The 23,597-nt window shown below is 51.4% G+C and overlaps 9 protein-coding genes across 9 annotated transcripts; 4 read left to right on the top strand and 5 right to left on the bottom strand.

Annotated features, from left to right (window-relative positions):
- Positions 1-302: 302 nt before the first annotated feature.
- On the top strand, positions 303-3,942 carry M437DRAFT_87321 (uncharacterized protein; the record flags this gene model as incomplete). The annotated part of the gene is made up of 2 exons (XM_041028621.1): positions 303-423; positions 731-3,942. 2 exons carry the CDS (start codon positions 303-305, stop codon positions 3,940-3,942), a joined length of 3,333 nt encoding a protein of 1,110 aa, XP_040876803.1.
- A 539-nt stretch (positions 3,943-4,481) lies between these two features.
- M437DRAFT_87320 (proteasome maturation factor UMP1) lies at positions 4,482-5,076 on the top strand (the record flags this gene model as incomplete). Its single annotated transcript, XM_041028620.1, has 3 exons — positions 4,482-4,493; positions 4,553-4,940; positions 5,009-5,076. The coding sequence occupies 3 exons, from the start codon at positions 4,482-4,484 to the stop codon at positions 5,074-5,076; spliced, it is 468 nt and encodes a 155-aa protein (XP_040876802.1).
- Positions 5,077-6,001: 925 nt separating this feature from the next.
- On the bottom strand, positions 6,002-6,903 carry M437DRAFT_77884 (uncharacterized protein; the record flags this gene model as incomplete). The annotated part of the gene is made up of 3 exons (XM_041026897.1): positions 6,002-6,183; positions 6,242-6,325; positions 6,384-6,903. The coding sequence occupies 3 exons, from the start codon at positions 6,901-6,903 to the stop codon at positions 6,002-6,004; spliced, it is 786 nt and encodes a 261-aa protein (XP_040876801.1).
- A 571-nt stretch (positions 6,904-7,474) lies between these two features.
- M437DRAFT_55849 (ERG8, Phosphomevalonate kinase) lies at positions 7,475-9,112 on the bottom strand (the record flags this gene model as incomplete). The annotated part of the gene is made up of 2 exons (XM_041022946.1): positions 7,475-8,573; positions 8,850-9,112. The coding sequence occupies 2 exons, from the start codon at positions 9,110-9,112 to the stop codon at positions 7,475-7,477; spliced, it is 1,362 nt and encodes a 453-aa protein (XP_040876800.1).
- A 1,090-nt stretch (positions 9,113-10,202) lies between these two features.
- M437DRAFT_68749 (pentatricopeptide repeat protein) lies at positions 10,203-14,072 on the top strand (the record flags this gene model as incomplete). The annotated part of the gene is made up of 1 exon (XM_041025165.1): positions 10,203-14,072. One exon carries the CDS (start codon positions 10,203-10,205, stop codon positions 14,070-14,072), a length of 3,870 nt encoding a protein of 1,289 aa, XP_040876799.1.
- A 964-nt stretch (positions 14,073-15,036) lies between these two features.
- M437DRAFT_55828 (class I glutamine amidotransferase-like protein) lies at positions 15,037-15,998 on the bottom strand (the record flags this gene model as incomplete). The annotated part of the gene is made up of 3 exons (XM_041022942.1): positions 15,037-15,324; positions 15,380-15,609; positions 15,767-15,998. 3 exons carry the CDS (start codon positions 15,996-15,998, stop codon positions 15,037-15,039), a joined length of 750 nt encoding a protein of 249 aa, XP_040876798.1.
- A 609-nt stretch (positions 15,999-16,607) lies between these two features.
- Positions 16,608-18,022, bottom strand: M437DRAFT_68747 (argininosuccinate synthase; the record flags this gene model as incomplete). Its single annotated transcript, XM_041025164.1, has 4 exons — positions 16,608-16,895; positions 16,957-17,645; positions 17,702-17,951; positions 18,008-18,022. The coding sequence occupies 4 exons, from the start codon at positions 18,020-18,022 to the stop codon at positions 16,608-16,610; spliced, it is 1,242 nt and encodes a 413-aa protein (XP_040876797.1).
- Positions 18,023-18,664: 642 nt separating this feature from the next.
- On the bottom strand, positions 18,665-20,334 carry M437DRAFT_56084 (uncharacterized protein; the record flags this gene model as incomplete). The annotated part of the gene is made up of 4 exons (XM_041022986.1): positions 18,665-19,455; positions 19,507-20,161; positions 20,215-20,232; positions 20,284-20,334. The coding sequence occupies 4 exons, from the start codon at positions 20,332-20,334 to the stop codon at positions 18,665-18,667; spliced, it is 1,515 nt and encodes a 504-aa protein (XP_040876796.1).
- Positions 20,335-21,972: 1,638 nt separating this feature from the next.
- On the top strand, positions 21,973-23,438 carry M437DRAFT_56224 (CoA-dependent acyltransferase; the record flags this gene model as incomplete). Its single annotated transcript, XM_041023009.1, has 3 exons — positions 21,973-22,203; positions 22,259-22,330; positions 22,383-23,438. 3 exons carry the CDS (start codon positions 21,973-21,975, stop codon positions 23,436-23,438), a joined length of 1,359 nt encoding a protein of 452 aa, XP_040876795.1.
- Positions 23,439-23,597: the final 159 nt, after the last annotated feature.

Below are 23,597 nucleotides of genomic sequence, written 5' to 3'. Positions count from 1 at the left end.
ACAATACACTCTTCCATCAGCACCCTTTCTTCCATCGCACTCACACTCATTTGGTCTTTTGACACTTCCGTTACACCACTACTACTCTTCTTGGATCACCCACTTCAGCTGCTGCTCAGCGATAATACACCTCTGACCCCAGATCGATACCAATCCATTGCCGGTACGTCCATCACTGCGCTCATACCTATCTTGCATTGCATGAAGACTGATACCTATCTAACAGGAAGCTCACGAGCATCACCCTTCTTCCAAATCATATACCCACCGTCTCGTTCCACATCAAGTCTCAATTGATGTCAATGGCCCACAACATCGCCCGCAAGGCCTACTCAGCAGAACAACTCTTGGCTCTTCGTCATTCAGCCTCGGATGAGACAGCTATCCAGATCGAAGCCAAGGCTCGCGATGGAGCCATCAAAGGTGTGTTCAACTCCCGCTCCGTCTCCCAGCTACGCCTCTTGGCTTTGCTTCGCTCCCCCATCAACGATCCCACCATCAACAACAACAATCATTCCTGTCTTCCTCGCATGGATCATTCATCCATTCAACCAACTTTAGTCATTCATTATCATGCATTCTTTCCTTACGCCACCAAGAAAAAGCCTATCATTCAATCCTTCATTCTCCCATCATGAGAGATTTGCGAGTCGTCTGGTGGCCGACACTCCATCACCTTGTCAACAGAGTCGCTTCGCAGAACCAGATTGGCTAACAGACGATTTTGCAGACCACGTTGTCCGCAACACACGCTCCTTTGCTGCGCGCTCTACGCGTTCGCTCGTCACGTCTGACACTCTACACCCTCCTACTGAATCACGCCAGTCCAGTGCACCGGTGCTGACCGAGATCGACCCAAACAACCAGAACTTACGCCCTGGCTTGACCACCAACCGCTACCGCCCCTCTCCGACTCCATCACTGAAGAAGCGCAAGGCCGAGCAAATTCTTAAGGACCATGGCTCTCCTCCTGGACTTCGCGTCACCGCTGGAGGTCGCATCGTCCCAAGTGACCAATCTCCTCTCTGCAGCCCTCGCTACGGCTACAGTGCCATCAAGAAGAATGGCATGCTCATCAAGTTCGGTCCGAACTTTCCGGCTCCTCCTGGTGGTATCCCCATGCAGAGGATGGGCTTGCCCAACGGCTTCGTGGCCCAGGATCCCGAGGGCAGACTCTGTCAGATGGTCGATGGCAAGTTCCTGCCCGTTGACGATGTCGACGGCATTCCTCAGCTCTATATCGCCGCTCCCAACCTCACTGGCAACACCGGCTTCCCTGCCAGCGAGAAGGAAGCCGCTGCCGGCGCCACGCCTTTCGACAACTCAGCCAGACAGCAGCAGTCTAGCCAGAGCTTCGACAATGCCCATCCAACTGTCGCAGCAGTCAAGCAAACCACCATCAAACAGCCAGCCATCAGCGTCGCCGCGCAAATTCAAGCTCTGGAGAAGCAGTACAGCAAGCTGGAGCACGAGTCAAAGGAGCTTGACAAAGTCGAAGTCTTGCAACGCAGCTCGATGAGTTCCAAGGCGTACGCTCAGCTTGTTCAGAACCGTCGTGACCTCGTCGGCCGCATGAACTCGATCCGTGTCAGCATCAAGTCTTTACGTGAGGCGAAATCTTCAACCGATCACTCCCCTCAAGCTGTTACTCAGCCGATGTCATCGCAGTTCAATATGCCACCCTACGGACCAACAGCCATGATGGGACCAGCAGGGCCTATTCCTGACTGGGCTTTCGACGGCATCGCCCCCGAGGGTCACAACGTGCCTCCTTTCCACGGTGCTCCCATGCCTCATGGACTGGGATACTTTGGCCCACCACCTCCTGGTTACCCTGGTGCCATGGCTCAGTACCCAGGCATGTTTGGTGCTATGCCGCCAATGTTCAACATGATGGGTATGCCTCCCGTCGATGCGTTTGGCAACTTCATTCCAAGCGTCGCCAACATGGATTCTCAAGCCTTCTCCAATGGCAGTCCACCTGCTCCACAGGCCAACACGGTACACGAAACCGGACCGAGTAACGGTAGAGCAGCAGAGAAGACCTCACAGCAGGACTCACCACGCAGAACACATGCCTTGCAGATCAAGAACCCAGAAAGCAAGTCAGAGTCCAGCCAGAAGTCGGCACTCAACCCTATGAGCCCCAGCTACCAGCCTGCCGGCAAGTCTACGCCTGCATCCAAGGCTGTTCCACCTCGCGCTGTCTCTCCATCGCCTGCTCTTGCCGAGGCTGTCAGACAGCACAATGCTTGGGTGACCGAATCTGCCAATGCCTCCGCCACCAACCTGAACTCAGCAGGTTCTCAGCGCAAGCTCCGTTATGAATCATCCTCGTCAAGCTATGCCACTGCCGACTTCTTTCCCAACAACCCTCGCGACCATTCGATGAGGAAAGACGCCTATCCTGTTGGATATGATCACAATTCAAGCCGCAGCAAGCTGGCAGAACGCCCTTCGGCATCAAGTGAGCAGCCCGTCACTCCAGACAAGGAGAATCAGGACCCAGGATGGAACTTCGCTCCTGTTGCCAGCGTTACGACACCGCCATCCATGCGCAATCACGCTATTGACCAGTCAGGCACCTCAGAGATTGGCAGCATGGATCCTGTTCAAAACCGCTCCGAGATGAACGTGAGCCCGAAGAACCGTCGTTCGGACTACCCATTGAGCTACAAGTCTGTTAGCGAGGTTACCACACTCGGGTCGGGTCTTCCTTCGCCTGCCATCGATTCTTCTCAACGCACGGCTTCCTCCGCCAAGGAATCTCATGGCCGTGAAGAGGCCACCTACATGGATGGTTTCAAGGCTGGCAAAGCTCGTTTGCCTGTCGGCCTCGAGAAGAACGGTCTTTGGCTCGACGGCTACTGTGCTGGTCTGCTCAAGTCGGCTCAAGCAACCGCCGTTCCAACTCCACCCAATGCCCCAGCTCAACCCCACGCTGATCCAGTCATTGTCAAGCCTTACCTACCATCTGGACACAAGGACGTCATGTCGCAGCGCGCTGTCCCTGCCATCAACGTCAACGCTACATCGATGAAAACACTCAAGGATGTCGTCTTCTCGGCTCAGAATGAGAACGTCGTTCTCACTCCGGACCCCAATGGACCTTGTGTGAGCGACATGGCCGCCTTGCATCTCGGAAGCTGGGCAAAAACTCACCAGGGACCTTCAGTTGTTGATTCTGATGCTGTTCTTGCATCTGTACGCAATGGTGAGAGCGTGTTGCCTGATCGTACCTCTTCGATGATGCAACGTCAGGTCTCAAGTGCTGATGCCTCGACTGAACAAAACCGTGCTGTCATGCCATCCACTCAGACAGCCGGTGCCATGATGGAACGTGAGAGGGCGCATATGACTCAAGACCGTCGCGCCACATCTGCACAGATGCAGTCAAGTGGTGGCTCGCCAACAGCCTACTTTCAGCGGGTCTACCCAGCTCATCGTGTCATGAGCTCGCAACTCGAGTGGAAGGCAGGCTCTTCAATTGCACAGGTTGCTGGATTGGCCACTGGCTACTTCGCGCAGTACGACGGTACGAGAACAGGTGCCAACACTATTGGAGACAGACAGCCGCTGACTCAGATGTCTGGCAACACAGGCATGACGACCCACGACACCATGTCAGGAGCATTGCCCGAGAAGAAGCAGCCCGGCATGTCAGCCAAGTTCATCGAAGAATCCATGACTACCGACGTCAAGACAGGCAGCCCATCGTCGTCGCCTGGAAAGAGATCGCCCACCAAAGGCTCTCCAGCCAAGGTCAAGTTCGCACAGATCGCGGGCAGAGCTGGGATCAAAGTCCGCAGCGACAGCAGAGACGAGCAGGAGAGTGAGCCCAGCAGCCCTCAGGAGAAGCGTCGCTGGAGAGATGTTTGGACAAAGAGGTTCACCGAGACTGGTATGCGCGAAGGTGAACAGAAGCAAGGTGGTCGTCCATGATTCGATCATGATTTCTTGGACATACTTGACTGATCGGTACACTACATGGCGGCACTAATGGTAATGGCTACGAGGACGAGGTTGCAATGAGCATGTTATGCGGTACGAGATCGATGGTCTTCGGAGCCCGTTTGGCACGAGCATGGTTAACTTGAGGCATGTCTTCTGACTGAGTTTTGATAACTGACAGCATATTCAGATGAAGCAGAGGATAGACTGGCACTGTTGGAGGATAAGCAGAGTATGATTGTTTCAGATATGTTCAAACGAAAGCATTTTGTATACGTCTTCGCTATCTGACATGTTTGTGCAGAAGTGAGAACGACTCGGGAGTGTATGAGCATCATCATGGTTGTTGGACCGTGCGCTGCAGCGGAGAGCTGCCTGGACCGCCGGGCAGCAGCTACCATCAATCATCATCAATCAAGCAATCCACGCCATCTCCCTTTGAATCAACTCTTGCGCTTCCTCTTCGTCACGTACTCTACCGATCACATAAGTTCAATCAGACGAATCAATCCGCACACATACACGACATCATGGTATGTCACGTAGCCAGCGCCTTCGTTTGTGAAACAGTTATACGGCTAACACAGCACTCTCACACCAGTCCCTCCGCATCGTCCCTCAGAAGGGCCACGCCCAACAGACCGCCCTCGCTCCCTCAGCGCCATCCGCTCCAGGTGTGCACGACACCCTCCGCTCCAACCAATCCCTCAACACACCCCACAACGCTTCGCCCGCCTTCAGCGCCGTCGCCTCCTCACACCCTCTGGAAGCCCGCCTCAACAGCTGGCGCTCGACCCAAGACACGCTCAAGATGAACATGCTTCGCCGCGAGTTCGGTATCGCCGAGCCCATCCGTCGTGGCATGGAAGTCAAGATCTGCCAGGAAGGCGAGTGGAGACCAGCTGTTCTGGGATACAAGGGTGAAGGCGTGCATGAGGAGATTCTCAGCGGAAGAGATGCTAGTGTTGATTGGGAGGATGTGTTTAATGGTGAGTTTATCTGCCCTATGACCAAGAGTGAGAGATGGAAAGAGATACTAATGGTGGGTGTTATGCAGGCAACGAGACACAGAATGCGCCCGACTTCCACTCGGAGATGGAGAACAGACTCAAGATGAACTGGTAGAGACTATGCCAGGAACACGCCACATACATGAGACAAGTCGAGAGATATGCGGTCATTGATGCTTAGGAACGGCAAACGTGTATCTCTGGAGACATGATTAGAGGCTAGGAACGAGCCTTCTACACTGTACAACATATACGCCGCGACCAGTCTCGGAAACTCAGATCACAGAGTAAACACTGAACATTAGGACTCTTGAAGAGAAGAGGAGCAAGGAGCATCAGCATAAGCTTGCGTTTCTCTCGGCTCGACAGACATCAATTAATGAAAAGAATGAAATGAACACATCACAAGAGCACTTGACCGTGTACCGAATCCTCCGAGTCTAGCTAATAGTGTAGACTTTCAAATAATGTTGATGCAGCATCTCGACATATCTTTCTTGCCACCAACATGCATCACCTTTCATAGCACAATCTCTAAAAACCATTGCTCCCTCGGACTGTTCATGCCATCAACACACGAAAGTTCAATTTCTTGTGTTCGCCTATATACACTCAGCAAGAGGAAAAGTGTGGACATGGAAAAGATATGATATCGTGTCAGCCATGGCATACAGAATGATACAGCATGAACAACGAAACCAAAAGCAGCATGACCAGGTGACATAAAAAACGTGAGCAGTATATGTCTAATGGAGAAAGGAACCACAAGAATGAAAAACAACAAAAGCCTCGCCCCTCTCCATTTTCCTTTGCCTTTCCACACCCAAATGATTAGAGATTTTTGGTCCCTTGCACCGCACTGTATGCTGGAATAACGCCCGATATATATGAGAAGAAGAAAAAAGAAAGGGGAAATGCAAATTATGGAAAAGTAGTGGGGTATGAAGAGCAGAAGAAAGGAGAGAGGGTGAGTTCGGCGGGAGGGGGTATCAGAGAGAAGAAGCAGACAAGAAGGGAGATGGAAGGAAGACATGAAAGAATCACTGGACGATGCATCGGCAACCAGCTGTTGGCTCTTCGCCATCGCCACGCGAGCCAGGTCTACCGCCACCACCGCTGTTTTTGCCTTTTGCTGATTTTGCATTCTCTTCGTCGTCAATGACTTCTTGGGGCTTGACGCTCATGTGTACAACGTTTGGCGCCGAGTCGCTAAACCGACAATCTGTTCATGGTCAGCGCCGGAGGAAAGACAACATCGATGGGAATTGTCTGAAAAATACCTTTCAAGGGTAATTTGTCATCTAAGAAACGTCCGAAGTGGATCAAGCGGATTGCTGCAGGTGATGAGGGTCTTGGTTCCCACTCTAGAGATGGCAGTGTCAGTGGTGGATTCGCAACCAAGGAAGAATGAGCAGATGTTACCCTCTCTCCAATCTCGCCAGATCAATTCTTTCAATGTATAGACGCTGATGACAAAAGGATCGAAATCGCCATTCTCGTTTTCGGCCGTAACATTGCGTTTCGCTAGATACTTCTGATCTATGCGATAGGGATGGCGGGTGCCAGTGCTGCTCAACAGCAAATTTATAGTGATGACGGGACCGCTGGGGGTACCATTTCCTGGTGCTTGGGGCATAGGAGTGGGCAAATCGGTCGAGGGACCTATAGGCTCAGCTGTCTCCTGACGAAGAAGAGCGGGGGCGGGCATCATAAGCGGTGTTGGTGGTAAAGGATCGGTGCCTTCATCTACGAATTGTGGTTCTGATTCTTGTTGGCCAGGGTTTGTGATCTGAGGGGCTTCGGCATGAGAAGCAGTGGAAGAGGCAAAGAAAGAGGGTTGTTGTGGTTCTGTTGACGAGAGTGCATGGTCATTGTCGGGGTGGAGAGAGCTGTCTGCGACTAGGCCCGTCGCTGTCGCATGTGTATTCGTGTGAGGATCCATCTCTTCTCTTTGGCTTTGAAGGCTGGTTTTGAGGCCTCGAGTGCGGAATGATGGGGTGAATGAAAGGCGTGGACTCGGTGGATGGGCGGTTGAGTTAGGCCCAGGCAGGATTCGAAAGACAAGGCGGCGTTGAAAAGATCAGGCGGCAGAAAACGAGCGTGGTTTACTCGATGCGCACTGCGGACGTCAGGAATCAATAAGAAATGGTGGTGATAAGTGTGCGACGACAAGGATGGCAAGGACGCATTGAATATGATGCACGTCTACCACTGACTAGAGTACGACGACCGAGCCGGCCGAACCCCAGAAACTCCACCCAACCCACTGCCCAGACTCCCGCTCCTTCCTATTCCCGCCTCCTCTCCCCGAGGCTGCTCCCTTGACCCATAACTCTATTCGACTTTTTGCTGTTCAACAAACACCTCTCCCTTTTGTGCCTCTAAACAATGCAACAAGACGTCTGATAGGCTCAATTACACATTTATATACACTGAATCTCCTTTACTGTTTGAACGTTGTGTGCCTGCTCGTGTGCTGAGCTCCACTTTTTATGCTGTTGTCTTCAGGACTTCTACTCCGACCACTCCACATAGTGGCTGGCCTGCTCGACTCGCACTCCAGACATCTCCTGCTTGACTCCCAGCATGCTCACTTTGCCCATGCTGCCTCCAGTCTCGCCTTCGATCTTCCACCCAGAAAGCAATTCCTGCAGCTTGTGAACCACTGAGTCCTTGTCTTCGATCAACAGCGCAACTGCATCATACCCTCCTGCTCCCGGCACCACTCCGCCAATTACCCCCTCAATGTTGCTGCAAGCATCCAGTAGCTTCGTTTGCGCCGGTGGCTCAATAGGTACTCCACTTTGCTTGCTCATCTCGCGGATCCCTTGTCTGATGGCCTGAATGCGTTGCTTGAGTCCTGAGTAGTCTTTTGATCCACTCTCGGCCAACTTGACCAACTCTTGTGCCAACCCCTCGTTGACCTCCTGTAATCCTTCCCACACCTTCTCTGCTTCTGCTCCCGTGTCTTTTCTCCATGCGAGGACTTGCTTGACCATGCCAGGCGTCTGGCTACCGCAGCTGACATCGCACATGATCAATCTGATGCCCGCCGGAACCTTTACTTGATCCTTGACGATCTCGGTATCCCATTGGCCATTCGCACCGCTCTCGTTGACAATGTCGACCAGTTGCTTGCCAAACTCTGGTGTACCTGGTTCTCCATGTGCGGACAGAATGGATGGTGAAAATCTTCGGTACAAACAACTGCCATACACTGCAGAAGCCACGTCGAATCCGGAGCCAACCTTGCCTTGAGCAGCACAGTGAGCTGCTTGTGCCAGGTTGTGTAGTTTGCGCTTGCCAGCTTCAGTGGTCAGATCAAAGGCATCCTGGGGTAAGTAGTAGCTGAGTACAGCAGCAGTGAACGCGGTCACCAGAGCAGCGGAAGATCCTAGTCCAGTCTTGTTTGCTTCCGCGAGAGGGACGCCGAAGTCGTGGAACCTTGCGCCAGTCAATTCAGCCGAAGAAGTCGAGTAGTAGTCATTGTCTGCCAGGATGGTAATTGACGAAGGAGAGATGTTGGACGACCCAACACTCGAGACGTAGCTTAGGGCATAAGCCAGAGCTGTCTCTACAAATGGATTGCGGTTGAGCTTCAAGTCAGCATCCCTAGAGTTTCACGTATGTTAGAGTCGTGTCCTGTCAAGGCTCCAACGAGATATGTGATGTGTCGAGCATTTTCGAAGTCCAGCTTCCCACAACGCAATACACTCTAAATGTCATCTTTGATCTCGGAGACCCGCTCTTCCGGTAATCATAATGTTTCTTTTTGAGAATTTCGTGATTCGGTGCAGACACTTTCCGTCTTCCCGTCCATGATACCTCGCTTATGCTGCCCCCCTTGTTTTGCATTGGTGATGATGAATAAGGAATTTTAGCACTTACACTCTCAATTGGGTCACTTTAACACCCCCGTCTTGAGAGGCCAAGCGATACCCATATTCCCAGACAGCATTCTGGAATTGGGGTGAATTGACCGTGATCTCAGAAAAGGTGACGCCCGAACTGGATGCGAAGGGCTTTACACAGACGTGGATACGAGCATCCAGGCCAAACACGAGTCCATTGTACTTTCTGTCAAGCACGAGATAACCACCAGCTAGCAAGACCTTGCCAGGTGCAGACACAGCGACAGCATTTTGGCTCATCGTCGTTTCGAATGATGCAGGGGAATCTTTACAAGAAGCGATGCGGATCGTCTGGTAGACAGAAAGTTGAGCAGCAGCAGAAGTGGCTAGACAATAGATCAAGACAGCGCGCAACTAGGCGACCCCTCCTCTTCCAATCAGGGCAACAATTCTCAAACCCTTGTCCCTCCTGAACGCCGCACAACAGCAGGAGGAAGCGGTACTGCAATCTTACTTCTGCTGCGGCAAGTGCACGGCTGGATAGAGTATTGGCCGGGGATGGACACCGGTCAGCAGACCAGAGTGAAGAGCGAATTGACGATGAAGAGCCGGGCTGGTGGTGGTCGATTTGGAAGCTTCTCGTCGTGCAGAGAATCGAGACTGGCAGTGCGCAGTCGGTTCCGAGAGTTTCCCTTAACCGTTGCACGGAAGTTGCGGGAGAATAACTAGCGGCCGTTTGACGGCGTGGCCATGTAAGCCGACTATCGAGCAGTACCCAGCGTAAAATTACGATAGACAGCTTGACTAGAGCCATTATGCTTATCAGATCTGCTGCATCGAGCACGATCGGCCGAGCAGCTCTGTTACTTATCATGATCAAAAGTTCGTCCGAGTCTCCGGCCCAGGTTCGTCGCAAAGTCCGACGGACGCGACGAGCTCCCACGAATCCATTCGTTCTCGTCATCCATTATTCTGTTGCCTGAACATTTTCGCCAGGCAAAACCAGTCATAGTTCAGCTTCTCATTCTCTCGTTTTATCAGATCTTCTTTCGCGCCTGTATTTTGGGTCGAGTTCTAACCTGTATTCTCTTCTCTCGTGACAATTGTCGACTATCACGCCACTAAGGTATCTCGTACCTTTCCACACTGCATTTTCGCGTGTTCTCTGCCGATCAAGCCATCGTCAGATGAACTTGCAATAATTCTTTTTCGAGCAATATCTGGTATGTGTTCTATTCTTCGTATACCACTCTTCGATCTCTTTCTGTTTGATGCAATCTATTACTGGATTGGCTGCTTGTTCAATTGCTTAATCATGACTCAATGTCTAGGTCCTGACCATCTTTTCAGTCTCATATTTCCAACCTGAGGGCTCTCAATCACCGTCTCGATGGTGTTCGTTAAGCCCACTGTCGGAATCTCTCGTCTTGCTGGTACAGCATTCAAATCCTTCACCCACGGATATGCTCAGACTGTTGTCGCCGCTTCTCAGTCTTCCTACGCTTCGCAGAACACTGGTGTAACTCCTCTCGCAAGCAACTGGATCCACCGCATTGGCGGTAACCCCAGCACATCTCAACTACAGCATGTGCCGACACACACAAGCACCCAAGCAGCACGTCAGGACAACAACAACAACCATGATGGTCTAGCTCAATACTACGAGGCATGGCACAAACACCACAAGAACGGCGACCTTCGCGAATGGCAACAGTTTCAGTTTCAAAAGTTGATCGGATACTCAGGCGCAGCAGCTGTTGAGAGCAAGGAATTGGACGATGTTCAGGAAAGCAGCGCGATTGAGGAAGTGGATGAGAGTTTGGAAGATGCACCACAACGGGGCAACCTAAAGCGCGCATACACGACTAGCGCTGTTGACAACTTTGGAAAGGCCATCGACAACCAGGAAGCTGCAGCTATTGCGTTCGCGCAGGTCAACGAAGCAATTGCAGAGGAGATCAGCAAGACCAAGCAAGAAGTCGAGGCTGCCGTTGACGTGGCGATCGAGGAAGATGCTGTTTCAGAAAGGACCATCACCCCTGCTCGAGGCGGCCAAGAGCAGTTGTCCAGCGATGTTCACGACACTGTTGCCGCTCCCATCTCGGAACTCGATGCGTACACACAGGAACTAGAAATGATGCTTCGCGACAAGCAGTATTCACGCATTCCTAGTATCTTCGAGTCGATGCTGTATGCTGGCGTAAGGCAGCCTCCAGCTTCAGCCTATCGTGCTTTGATGACCTCGGCCATCAAGCTCACTACTGGCAAACATCAGAAGGTTCCCAAGGCCCTGGAAGTCTACTCGGATATGCTCCGCCGCAGAGTGATTCCGGATGCAGAGACTTACACTGCTCTGATCGATCTTCTGGCAAACAGAGCTCTGGAAGCTTCTGCTACCAAGAAGGTTCTTGAGGAAAAGCGTTCGCGTTATGGTGGCATGGAAGCCGAGGACAGCTTCCTCTTCCACTCGGATGCGCTGGAATATGCCATTTTTGCAGAGGATGAGTCCTTGAGCATTGCTTTGACGACATTCAATTCTGCTTCAACAAAGGTCGACCTCTCAACTAAATCTTACGGTCTCCTCATTCATGCATGTGCCAAGCAAGGACGCGTTTCCGACATGATGCGTCTGTTTGACCACATGTCAGGCAAGGACATTGTGCCCAACGCGAACATCTTCCCTGCCATGATCAACGCATTTGCGCTTACAGGAGACTTGCGCAACGCTGTGGACTGCTACGACAACTACAAGAAGCTGGCTATTGAGAACGATGCTGGACTGAACAGCATGTCCAGAATGGATGAAGTTGTTTACTCTTCCCTGATCAAGGCTTACGCTTCTTGCCAACACTTGAGTGGGGGCCAGAAGTTCCTGCGCGAGATTGAATCTCATGAGCAGAATGCTTTCAAGCGCCAAGCCATCCGCGACACAGTTTTTGTCGAGTCCTTCCTTCCTCTTTCGCTCCAAACTGGTAATTTCAAGGAAGCTTCCGCCATTCTTGCCAATGTCTCGAGCGCCGCTTCCGTCCACGCTCTGAATGCGATCGTCATCGCTGCCGCTGACAACAACAATTCGGACGAGAGCACCAAGGCGTTCAACGCCCTAGCTGCAGTCGGTGCTGACCTCGCTCCTTCCTCTATGGCAATGCTAGCAATGCACGTTCGCAATGCGAACCTCGATGCAGCTGAACCCTACTGGCGTGTGCTTGAGAACTCTATGGCTACTTCTGCCTTCATTGAGCCGGCTACCATGCGTGCGCTTGCTCTCATCAGTGTTGGTCTTGCTACCCGTGGTATCGCGCAGACTCGCCACATGTTGAGTCGTATAAGAGACGCTCAGAATTCAGCATCTGCCAACCACGAGATTGCCGAAAAGGTTGAAGAGGTCATCGAGGTCCTTGGCAGCTTTGCTTTGAAGAACAACAACACGCTTGAGCTTGGTGCCAGCATGGAGCTTCTGCGTATGATGGTAGACAACGGTGCTCTTGTCAATCCTATCGCCGAGCACCTTGTAGCCTCCTTCGGTTCTCAAGAAATCGCGCGGCTCAATTCCAGTGACATCGGTCTTCTGACTAAGGTTCAGTCGCGCATGGTCCTAGACGAGGCGGCTCCCGAGATTGCTGGTGATGCCAGATTTGCTTGCCTCCTCGAGAACATTGTCTCCCGCGCCATTCTTCCTGACGTCTCTACCGAGAACTTGATTGAGAAGACCTTGATCAACCTTGATCGTAGTGATCTGAGCCGCCTGTGGAACAACTACCGCTACCCCGTTCTTCCTTCGCCTGTCTACCCGCCTGTTGTCAACTTCAATGCTTTCCCTCAAGCACCTATGGTACCTGTTTCGCCGGTTTTCGATGACGCTTTCGACCCTTATGCCAGCCGAACTGACAACAAGGCTTCAGTCGCTATTACTGACCTCCTTGAGAAACCTCATGGAAAGTCTGCGTCCAATTTGAATGAGGCTCTCGCCAAGTTCCGCAACATCCGCCGTGCTGGCCGCGTTCCGAGATTCTTCGCCTACTCAAAGCTGATCACTGCTGCCGCCAAGGAGAACCAATTCAACCTCTGCCGTGATATTGTAGAGATGGCCAAGCAGGACGTGCCTTTCCTCCCTCAATACCGCGTAGTCAGATTCGGATGGGTCTCGATCCTCGATTCTATGTTGTCAGCTTGCTTGACTGTTGGTCGTCGCGATCTCGCTGCTCAGTACCACCAGGACTTGCTTGACATGGGAGCCTCTCCTTCTGCTAACACTTACGGATTGTACATCACTACCCTCAAGGAGAACACCAAGACTTTCGACGAGGCTACTGAAGCTGTCAAGATTTTCTTGCGCGCCAAGGCTGAGGGTGTCGAGCCTACTTCCTTCCTGTACAACGCCTTGATCGGCAAGCTGGGCAAGGCTCGTAGAATCGACGACTGTCTCTTCTACTTCGCTGAGATGCGCAACCTTGGCATTCGTCCTACCTCTGTTACCTACGGTACCATTGTCAATGCTCTTTGCCGTGTCAGCGACGAGAAATTTGCTGAGGAGATTTTCGAGGAGATGGAAGCATGTGCCAACTACAAGCCTCGTCCCGCACCTTACCACAGCTTGATGCAACATTTCTTGACCACCAAGCGAGACCGCAGCAAGGTGTTGAGCTACTATGAGCGTATGCGTTCTAAGGGTATTCAGCCTACCATGCACACCTACAAGCTTCTCATCGACACTCATGCTACCCTCGAACCTCTGAACATGGCTGAGGCTGAAAGCGTCCTCGCCGAGATGCGTGCTGCAGGCGAAAAGCCTGAGGCTGTTCATTATGCTGCGCTCATTCATGCTAAGGGTTGCGTACAGCAGGACATGGCTGGTGCTCGTGCTCTCTTTGGCACTGTCGCTTCGGATTCGAATCTCAAGCTCCAGCCTTGCGTCTACCAGGCTATGTTCGAGTCTCTTGTTGCAAACCGTCAAGTTGCTGATGCTGAGCCCTTGCTCGCTCACATGGCTGCCCGCAGAGTCGAGATGACTCCTTACATTGCCAACGCTTTGATTCATGGTTGGGCATTGGAGAAGGACATCGTGCGTGCTCGCCAGGCTTTCGACCGCATCAACTTCGCCGACCGTGAGCCCAGCACATACGAGGCTATGGTTCGTGCCTACCTTGCTGTCGAAGATCGCGAAGGCGCTCAGGCCGTCGTTGGTGAGGCTTTGAGTAGGGGCTACCCTACCGCTGTTGCCAACAAGATTGTTGAGCTCATCAGTGGTGGCAGACAATAGTCTGTCGTTTCAACCTTCTTCAAAAATTATTTCACTTCAACTTTTTCTTTAGCGTTTTGGAGCGAAATATCACGAGGAACACGAATACAACAAGGAATGGGGTGGCGTCAAGGTTTTGATCAAAGCATGGCGTCAAGGACTTGTGTGATGGGTAGTCAGCGATGGGGTTTTTGATTTTTGGGTGTTGTCATTGTACAAAGATATCCGGGAGCAAGGAAGGCATAAAAAGTTGCCTGTCCCCTCTCATGCGTTTGTTGGTCGGATCGGTCGGTTTTTCCTATCACATCTCCCCTCTGCCGGATCTTTGATACCATATACTCTGAAAGATCTGGGTATATGGTTAGATCCGGGTGCTCTTCAGTGAGCAAATTCAAAAGAAATTTTTCAATCTTCCAAACTCTACTCCTCTATACATAGCATACTACTTCTACATTGAATGCTCTGGTTGTATGGACGAGGGACGGTGAGCACACGTCAGAGTCGTGATCAGAAAATGAAGGCAGGATGTGATTTCTAAATGCTGAAATGTGGGTTTCGAAATTCCACTCCTTTCTGCACCAGGTTCACACAATCATCACAGTAATACACATTGGCCTTCGCCTCAGCGTCAGATCTGTAGACTACTCTCTGAAGATATGTGATGATGGGCAAAAAGAAAACACTGCGCGGCGAGTAGGATTCGAACCCACGTTCTCTGTATCTTCTACCACCCAACTCTGAAGCAGTACATCGGATGGCAAGCGCTTGTGTTTGCAAGACACATTGATGCAGCGTCTTGACCACTAGACCACCGCCGCTTTTGTTGGAAGAATTGGAGAATAGAACTGGATATATGGGCTGATAGGCGTCTTGGTTATAAATCAAGTAGGTGCAGGTCACATGTCAAGGCATCATACCTCGCATTGGCAAGAGCACATGTAAGTGCACCTTCCAGCCAAATCTATCCCTTCTATCTTCAACTTACTCATTGCATCAAGAACTCCAAAAACGCCTTCGCAATAACAGCGCCACCGTGCGTCTCTCCCACTCTCTTGATGCCATCCTCATAGATCTCATCCTTAAATACGCCAGCATCATGTCTCGCAGTCAGAATATGCGTCACCATTTCCTTGTTGAACTCTGGGTGTCCTTGTACAGTGATCAGGCGTCCTTTGGCATACATGCCTTGGTTCTCACAGCGAGTTGTGTGTGCCAATGGAAGCACGCCTTCGGGGTATGAGAAGACCATGTCTTGGTGCATTTGGTGTATGCTCTATTCAATATTCGTTAGTCGTTTTTGCAAGGGCATGAGGAGAAGGATATCTTACCAAGGAGTCGACGCCAAAGATGTCTTTACCCACTGAAGTCAGTTCCAAAGGTGTGACACTGACTTCCCAACCGAGGGTACCACGGTCGACTTTGGCACCCAGAGCGCGGCCGACAATCTGATGGCCAAAGCAGATGCCCAAAACACGGATGCGAGATTGAGGTTCGAGGATTTTCTTTGTAAAGTCAACCAATTTGAGAATCCAGGGGTCATTGTCGAAAGAGTTGTATTCTGCAAAGGTCAAAGTGTCAGGTATTTGGTTTCTTATAAGTTATGAGGTCTTCTTCTGCTCAGTTTCTTTTCGCTTTCCATTCTCTACTTTCGTTCATCCCTTCCTGCAAATCCACCAATAATAACGGAATACAATAATCTATGAGAAGACACTTACTGCTTCCGGTCATCAAAACAGCATCGACCTTATCCAAGTCCTCGGGATACTCTTGCTTGTGAACCACATCATAATTCGAGCACTCGACTTGCACTTTCTCTCCTGCCGCCGTCAAGTCTTGGGCAGCTTGTTTCAAGAGTGCAGTGAAGATATCGCCATAGCTGCCGTACTTGTCAAGTACCTTATCCATCGGTGTGTCACACTCGAGGATGGCTATGCGGAGAGTAGGCATTTTGTTGTGGCTGCTTTACGTGTTGAACAAGAGTTTGGCGGAATTATCTTGACGGATGTACGCTTTCCGAGTAGGAATTGTTCGTCGTATGGATGTAAGTAGATCCTTAGGTATGGTGAGTCAAGAAGGCAAAGGATGGTGTTTTGGATGGTCATGAATCAGGTAAGTAGTGTAGACTTGGTCAATGCACGATTGGAGATCCACAAACCGGCGCCGCTCGCGACCGCTGTTTCTTATCTGTCGTGTAGGCTGATCTCAATAGCTATGCTTGTATCGAATCTACAGCATGATACCGAGATGCTTATGTGAGTCAATACTGTATGTGTGCAAGCTACAAGATCCAGTCGCTCATTGAACTTGTCAGCTCCTGACGTATCTCGATCCAGTCACAGTTCAACGGACACACTATTATCATCACTCAATGCAAATACAAAACAGATGTAGGCAGTAATCGTGTTGAGAATGATCATGTCGTGTATTCTTTTTCCCTCTAAGAGACCCGAAACGAAAATATCTTATCTCAAAGTGAACCCTCAGCTACCTAACACCGAACATTGAAAAAGAAAACTAAAGTTACAAAAGTCGTGGGGTATAGGCGTGAATCTTTTTTTACATCTTCTTGCCAGCCTCCTCCATCATGCGGCCGTATTTCTTCAGGCGGATGGCGTTGACGGAGATGAAGCCGGTAGTGTCCTCAGGGCGGAAGTCGCCAATGACGTCCATGGAGGACTCGTCCATGTCGTACAGCTTCTCGGTATCGGACCAGCGGCCGAGGACGCTGAAGGCACCCTTGTAGACGCGGCAGCGGACGGCACCGTTGACGCTGTCCTGCGAGGCGGCAACGCACTGGAGGAGGAACTTGCATTCGGGGGAGAAGTAGAGACCGTTGTAGAGGATCTGTGTGAAATTACGGTTAGTCGTTTGATCAAAATTGGAAAGAAACTCTGTGAGAACGTACCTTGGCGTAGTTGAAGGTCAAGAACTGGTCACGGAGAGCGCGAACCTCACGGTCCATGGTCAGACCCTCGAGATCGATGTGGGCAGCGCGCAGGCAGGTAAGACCGGGAGTCTCGTAGCAGCCACGAGACTTGAGGCCAATGAAACGGTTCTCAACAATGTCGATACGGCCAACACCGTGCTTGCGGGCAATGGCGTTGACGGCAAGGAAGAGCTCGGTGGCATCAGTGACGGTCTTGCCACCAGGAAGCTCGGCCTTAACAGGGAGACCCTTCTCGAAGTGCAGGACGAAGTCCTCGGGCTGTTCGGGGGCCTTGGTGGGGTCGACGGTCAACTTCCACATGTCCTCGGGAGGAGTGACGTTAGGGTCCTCGAGAATACCGGCCTCGTAACTGCAGTGGGCCAAGTTCTCGTCCATGCTCCAAGGCTTGCTCTTTGTGCTGGTGACAGGGATGCCAGACTGCTCGGCGTAGTCGAGAAGGTCCTGGCGACCCTTGAAGCGGTTGTAGAAGACGGGGTCGCGCCATGGGGCAATGACCTGGATGGTTGGCTGCAGAGCGTAGAAGGCAAGCTCGAAGCGGACCTGGTCGTTGCCCTTGCCGGTACAGCCGTGGGAAACAGCGAAACAGCCCTCCTTCTGAGCGACGGCAATCTGAGCGCGGGCAATGACGGGACGGGCGAGCGAGGTACCTAGCGGATGGTCAGGATATGGCCCTCGACAGCCAATTGGAAGGTGTATTACTTACCCAAGAGGTAAACGTTCTCATAGATGGCGTTGCACTGGACAGCAGGCCAGCACAGCTCCTCGACGAACTCCTGGCGGAGATCCTCAATGTAGCACTTCTCGGCACCAATCTTGAGGGCCTTCTCGCGGGCAGCGTCGAAGTCCTCCTCCTGACCAACGTTGGCCATGAAGCAGATGACACCGTAGCCCTGGTCCAGCAGGTACTTGAGGATACATGAGGTATCGAGACCGCCAGAGTAGGCGAGACAGACCTGTGGAGGAGAGTCAATTGGGTGCTATAGATAAGCTGGTGTGCACTGTCTCTTACCTTTTGCTTGACCATGTTGATGGATGTGATGTGGATTAGTGGAAGTGTTGGATGAAGGAAGGGAAGATCGATTCAGACGAGGCAGTTTAAGAAAGATGGAGAATGGTTGGTGAGTCAATGGCCAGAAAAAAAGTGAGCTCCACGTTGGCGCGCCAGCTCGACGCTTCCTAGTCAGTTATCGGGCGTATCGCAGCGCTGATCACTACTCCGGTTTGGCTTTTTTGGTTGCTGTGACTGTTTGCTGGCACTAATCGCTCTCCAGCTCCGTCACCGGCGCAGCTTCCTCCAATGCTCCCCTGTTCCGCCGACTTTCCCCGCGCTTGCCATGTTAAAGCCGTCGGAACCCACGAGTCAAGTCCCCCTCAACCACAACTTTTACCAACAAGAAACCGTTGGCCCAGAGCAAAGACGACTGACTAACTGCATGCGGCTTGCTTGTTCGCTGTTTCCGGTTTCGAAAGCATCAACTCGACAATGTAAAATCTCGACGTAAGAGATGGTCCATATCATTCTGTCCTATTATCGTCCTTGTACATTGGACCGCTAATATGTCTGCTCTGGTCTCCTCTCGCATTGTCTTCAGTAGACAGCAAGTGCAGTTCAGCCTGTAGCCCGGGTGCATACTGTACATCCTCCATTTCGAAACACATTAAATCATCAAAACTTGTACTTTGAGCCCGATGCTTCAATCTGCGTGCCACGTTCAATGTCGTGGTCCGAAGGTGGGTGCTGTTCGAAGCTGTACTTGACATCACCACGCTCGAGGTCAGACGCAGCGTCGAAACTCGATTGTGACTCATGTGAGCTATTGCTGGGTCGACGTTTCTTCTGTAGCTTGCGACTATGCCGCCTCTCGTTGCCTTCGAGGCTTGCTGATCGTGCTCGCGAGTGGTGATATGCAACTCCCTGAGCAGATTCTTTGGCTGCAGCCTCTGCATCCAACGTTCCTGGCTTAAGCACGGCAAATCCTGAATTCACTGCGCGTAGCACAGTCGGATCCGGGCGTGTGTACGACAAGCCTGAGCCACGACGCGATTTGGACTCTGAGGCGGGCGTCTTGGGCTCTGGAAACTCGACCTCCGGATGCTTCTCTGACACAGGGGTAGTGAAAGGATTGAGCGTGTTGTTAGAACTGGATGATCCAGGAGGAGGCGGTGTCTTTGAATGTGGAAGAGAAAAGTTGTGTACTTCGCTTGACCCCAGAGGTGATGAAGTCCAGTCTGCGGAGGTACCAGTACGGCGACTTCTAGGAACTAAACGCCCTGTCTCGGCGACTTGCGACATGCGGTGAGTCTGAAGGGCGTCATCAAATGCTGGATTCCCGCTGGTGTGGACTGGAGGTGGTCTTGCAAAGTCAAGATATGATGCTGGTAGGTCGTTGCTTCCATTACTGCCCCCTCTCGATGAACCTGAGGAAGAGCTATGATAGCTGACAATTCTGGCTGGATCTGAAATTTGATGTTAGCGTTGAAGACTTAATTCTGAAGCGTGATAAGTACCAGTTGGCATGCCAGTGGGAACTCTAGTCTCAAGAGTATGAGCATTGCGGAAATATTTTGAGCTACTGCCTTCATATCTTTGGTATGAGTGAGGAGGGTAGCGGCGAGAACTCGACGCAACTGGCTCAGGGGAGGATGGTGGATTACTTCCAATGCTGCCGACAGACGTCGAACGATCCACGGACAGCGCCCGGCTTGGCCCCCTGGACGAAGATGCGATAGAACCATTTAATGGTGAGGTATCTGTGCCGTTGTTCGTAAGAGTCATGCCAACATCAGTCAACGAGCCTTGTCGACTCTGTTGTGGGATTGGCCGGTAGGCTGACATAGAGCTTGAAGAGGTCTCGCGTATGCTTGCAGCTGGTGTGTTATTGCGAGAGATCCATACTCCGTCAACCTCAATACCACTTTCGATCGCCCGGATACCGAACGGAATGTTCGGTCCATCGTCCATCAGACGTCTTTTCTGGACCATGGCTTCCTTGGCTGACTTTCCCTTTTGTTTCTGCTTCTGCTTCTTTGGGCCTTTGCGCATACTCAAACTGCGGATAATACTCTTTTCGCGATTGATCGGCTGAGGACCAGCCTTCTCATATTTACGAAGCTTATGATGCGTGTACCACAGCTTGAGGCAGCCAGCAAAGATAGTCAAGACCTAATACAAATGTGAGCCATGATCGTCAGTCTAGAAGCTGAAGGGGCACATACAATAAGGCAGGCCAGAACCTATCACATGTCAGTAAAAGCTCGCGAGGCATTGATGTGTGCAGCACGTACAAAGGTCATCTTCTCCCACAGCGCCCAACCAACAAAGAACACTTTCCCCATTTTGAATATGATAATCAAGGTCTGGAATAGTACAGGTATGACGAAGGGAATTAGGGAAAGAGAAAAATTGAGGATAGATAGGTGTGTGAGTGTCGTTAATGTGAATGTCGGTGCAGGGTTTGTATTGTCGTTCAACTCAATAGGAAGGTGGGCGGATGGCGGCTTCTTCTTTTGTGAGATCCAGCCTTTTGGGATTGCGGCCGGCCACAAGTAGAAGGAAGAGCTCAAGAAAGAAGAAAATTAAGTCAGTCAACGAGGGACGACGGTGGATTATTTGATAGGTGCGAGGCACGTCACTCCACGGCTACACACTGCAGGATCGGGGCCTGCTTTTAAAGGCAAGGAAAACACATTCGAAGGGCCAGTCGGAGGGCAAAAAGGAATTTTGTCCCATCATTATACATGCTACCGCTGTCTTCGCGTGCCGCTCACTTGGGAGGATCGATCCGTCTCTACTAAGAATAGAGGAGGAAAATCAATAAGGCCAAGCAGCCTCTCGGCCCATACCACACACTGGAGGTTTCCATGCGGCGCCTGTGCGAGGATGCACGTTTCCTTGGGTATGCGACCGTCCCGCAGTTGTGCATGTGGTTGCATTCGCGCTGGCGCTTCGGTGAGTCCTGCAAATGGACGGGAGCACAACCTCGTCACCGCCTGTTTTGATGATTCTTTGTCCTCTCCTGCTGTCAGCGCAGGCGAGATGGCTCTCGAAAATCTTTCACCATACAAGATACCTTGCAGAGTAGTTTGCAATTTAGACGGTTCAAGATGCTTCGCATCCAGACGTGAAACGTCGGATCATTCGGAGGCCTTTGGTAGACCCGTTGTCCCGCGTTTGAGAACGACTGCACAGACGCGATCGATGCGCCATCAAAAGATCATGGTTACCTGCTGCAGTTGTTGGCTTGACCAAAGGGCAAAAACGTGCCCGGAAGCAACATGCTGGTGCCCCATCAGGGTTCTTCCTTCTTGATCGAGTTGGTACAGACCCTGACGTTCGCTTGCAGTTTGATCTTCAAATACCAAGAATGCACTTGTTCTGTACTCGGGCACAAGCGAGCATGGAGTACGGTAGGTCACATGCATTTTTAGAGAAGAAGGGAAAGTTTTAGACACATCTGGATGCCACCAAGGATCGGTTTAATAAATGTCAATACCAAAGTCAATGCAGGCATTGGGTGATGGTCGTACGTTCGTATTCCATTCTCGCTCTGCAGGCTTCATGACTACTTCAGGCAATAATACCAAGACCACCAAGCGCTTGAAATCATGGTCTCTTGGACACACTGGAACATCTCCAAACTCAGGTCATGGCAATGGAACCTCTGGGCTCCGATACTTGAAGTGAGCAAGCATGCGGAGGTTTAGGGCGCGTTACCCTAGGGCGTCGAGATTGGAAGCGCTAGGGGAGAGTCTCCTGACCCTCATTGGACCTACAGCGAGCAAGATGTCGATTTTTGGCTGGTGTCTATTTGAGCACAGACCTTGAACAACACTCCTCCTTAGTCACACGACTTCCGCAAGCCGACCCCTCACTTCTGGGCCGGGGTAAGTCACTCCTGCATATCACTCTTGTACCTGGCATCATGTAGATTTGTAAGATTCCGAATAATCGGCACTTTCACGTTCACGTTCACGATGGCTGCGACTTTCTCTGCAAAACTAGCACTGCATCAAGGATCCAGGTTTATCAACCATCGTCTCTTTCACACAACGCGCAGACGAGACATAGTCAAACCATTCTTGTTGGCAGATATTGGCGAGGGGACTCGAGAATGCCAAATCATCCAATGGTTCGTGCAGCCAGGTGCTCGCGTTGAGCAATTCGATAAGCTCTGCGAAGTACAGTCGGACAAGACAGCATCTGATGTATTTGAGATGTTCTAGAAAAGTCCTCCTGACCATCAGAACTGACATGTGATAGATCACATCGCCGTTCGATGGGGTAATCAAAAAGTTGTACTATGAGGCAGATGACATGGCTCTCGTCGGAAAGGTGATTTTACGCGGGACTTTTCGTATCTCTGCTTGCGCTGATCCTCGTTTAGCCACTATTGGACATTGATATACAAAGCGACATCACGCCTGAGAGTGAGGCACTCATCGAAGAATCTGGCGGTGAGAAAGCAGATGTTCCACGAAAGGAAGCACCGCAACCGCAAGCCCCTCGACATGAAGATTCAAACGTTGAGAGGGAAGAAGTTCAAGGCCCTCTGAGCAGAACGAAGCATCAAGACAAAGGACTGGCGACACCTGCTGTGCGACATTTGATCAAAGAACATAACATCAGAGTTCAAGACATTGATGGAAGCGGCAAAGACGGAAGGGTCTTGAAAGAAGATGTCCACCGCCACGTCTCGCAGACTACTCAAAAGTCAACACAACAGCCAGCTGCGAAGGACCAGAAGAAACCTCTAACGCCAGTTCAGATGGCCATGTTCAAAACCATGACCCGATCTCTCACAATACCACACTTCTTGTATTCGAGCACGGTCGACACTGGCAATCTTAACAGGTTCCGTGCGAAGATCAATAACACACGAGAGGCTGGGAACAAGCTGACTCCATTGCCTTTTATACTTAAAGCAATTTCGCTTGCAACGGGGCACCATCCATTGCTCAACGCCTGGTTAGACACATCGGATCCGAAGAAGCCTGAGTTGAGTTACAAGGCAGCACACGACTTTGGAATCGCGGTGGATACTCCTTCTGGGTTGCTGGTGCCAGTCATCAGGAACATCGAGTCGCAGAGTGTGGGAACCATCGCAGAGCAGATCAAGATGTTATCAAGCAAGGCACGCGAAGGTAAATTAGGACCGAAAGACCTCCAAGGAGCGACGTTCTCAGTGTCCAACATCGGATCAATAGGTGGTGGGGTCGTCGCACCGATTATAGTGGAACCCCAGGTGGCCATTGTCGGAGTGGGAAGGGCAAAAGTGGTGCCAGGCTTCGACGAGCAAGGGAACGTGGTCAAGAAGGAAGAGATGGTTCTAAGCTGGAGTGCAGATCATCGAGTCGTGGACGGAGCAGAGTGTGCCAGATGCGCCGAGAGGGTGAACTGGTATCTACAGAACATGGAGGCGTGGATGTTGGAGATGAAGTAGAGCCGTGAAGGAGCAGATGTAGACAGGAATATTGTTACAAACTTAGAGAAAAGCAGCGTTGTGGCTGAGGTCCAGAGCGGTGAGGCTGAAGCGCTTGGATGATGCTTTTTATAGCGAAACGGAGAGTTTGCCCGGCGGGCGGTGGCTTGTCTGCGCGTC

Source organism: Aureobasidium melanogenum (genome assembly GCF_000721775.1).
Source record: "Aureobasidium melanogenum CBS 110374 unplaced genomic scaffold scaffold_23, whole genome shotgun sequence".
Taxonomy (NCBI): Eukaryota; Fungi; Ascomycota; class Dothideomycetes; order Dothideales; family Saccotheciaceae; genus Aureobasidium; species Aureobasidium melanogenum.
Note: the sequence above shows the minus strand (reverse complement) of the source record. Positions and strands in the feature narration are given on the sequence as shown.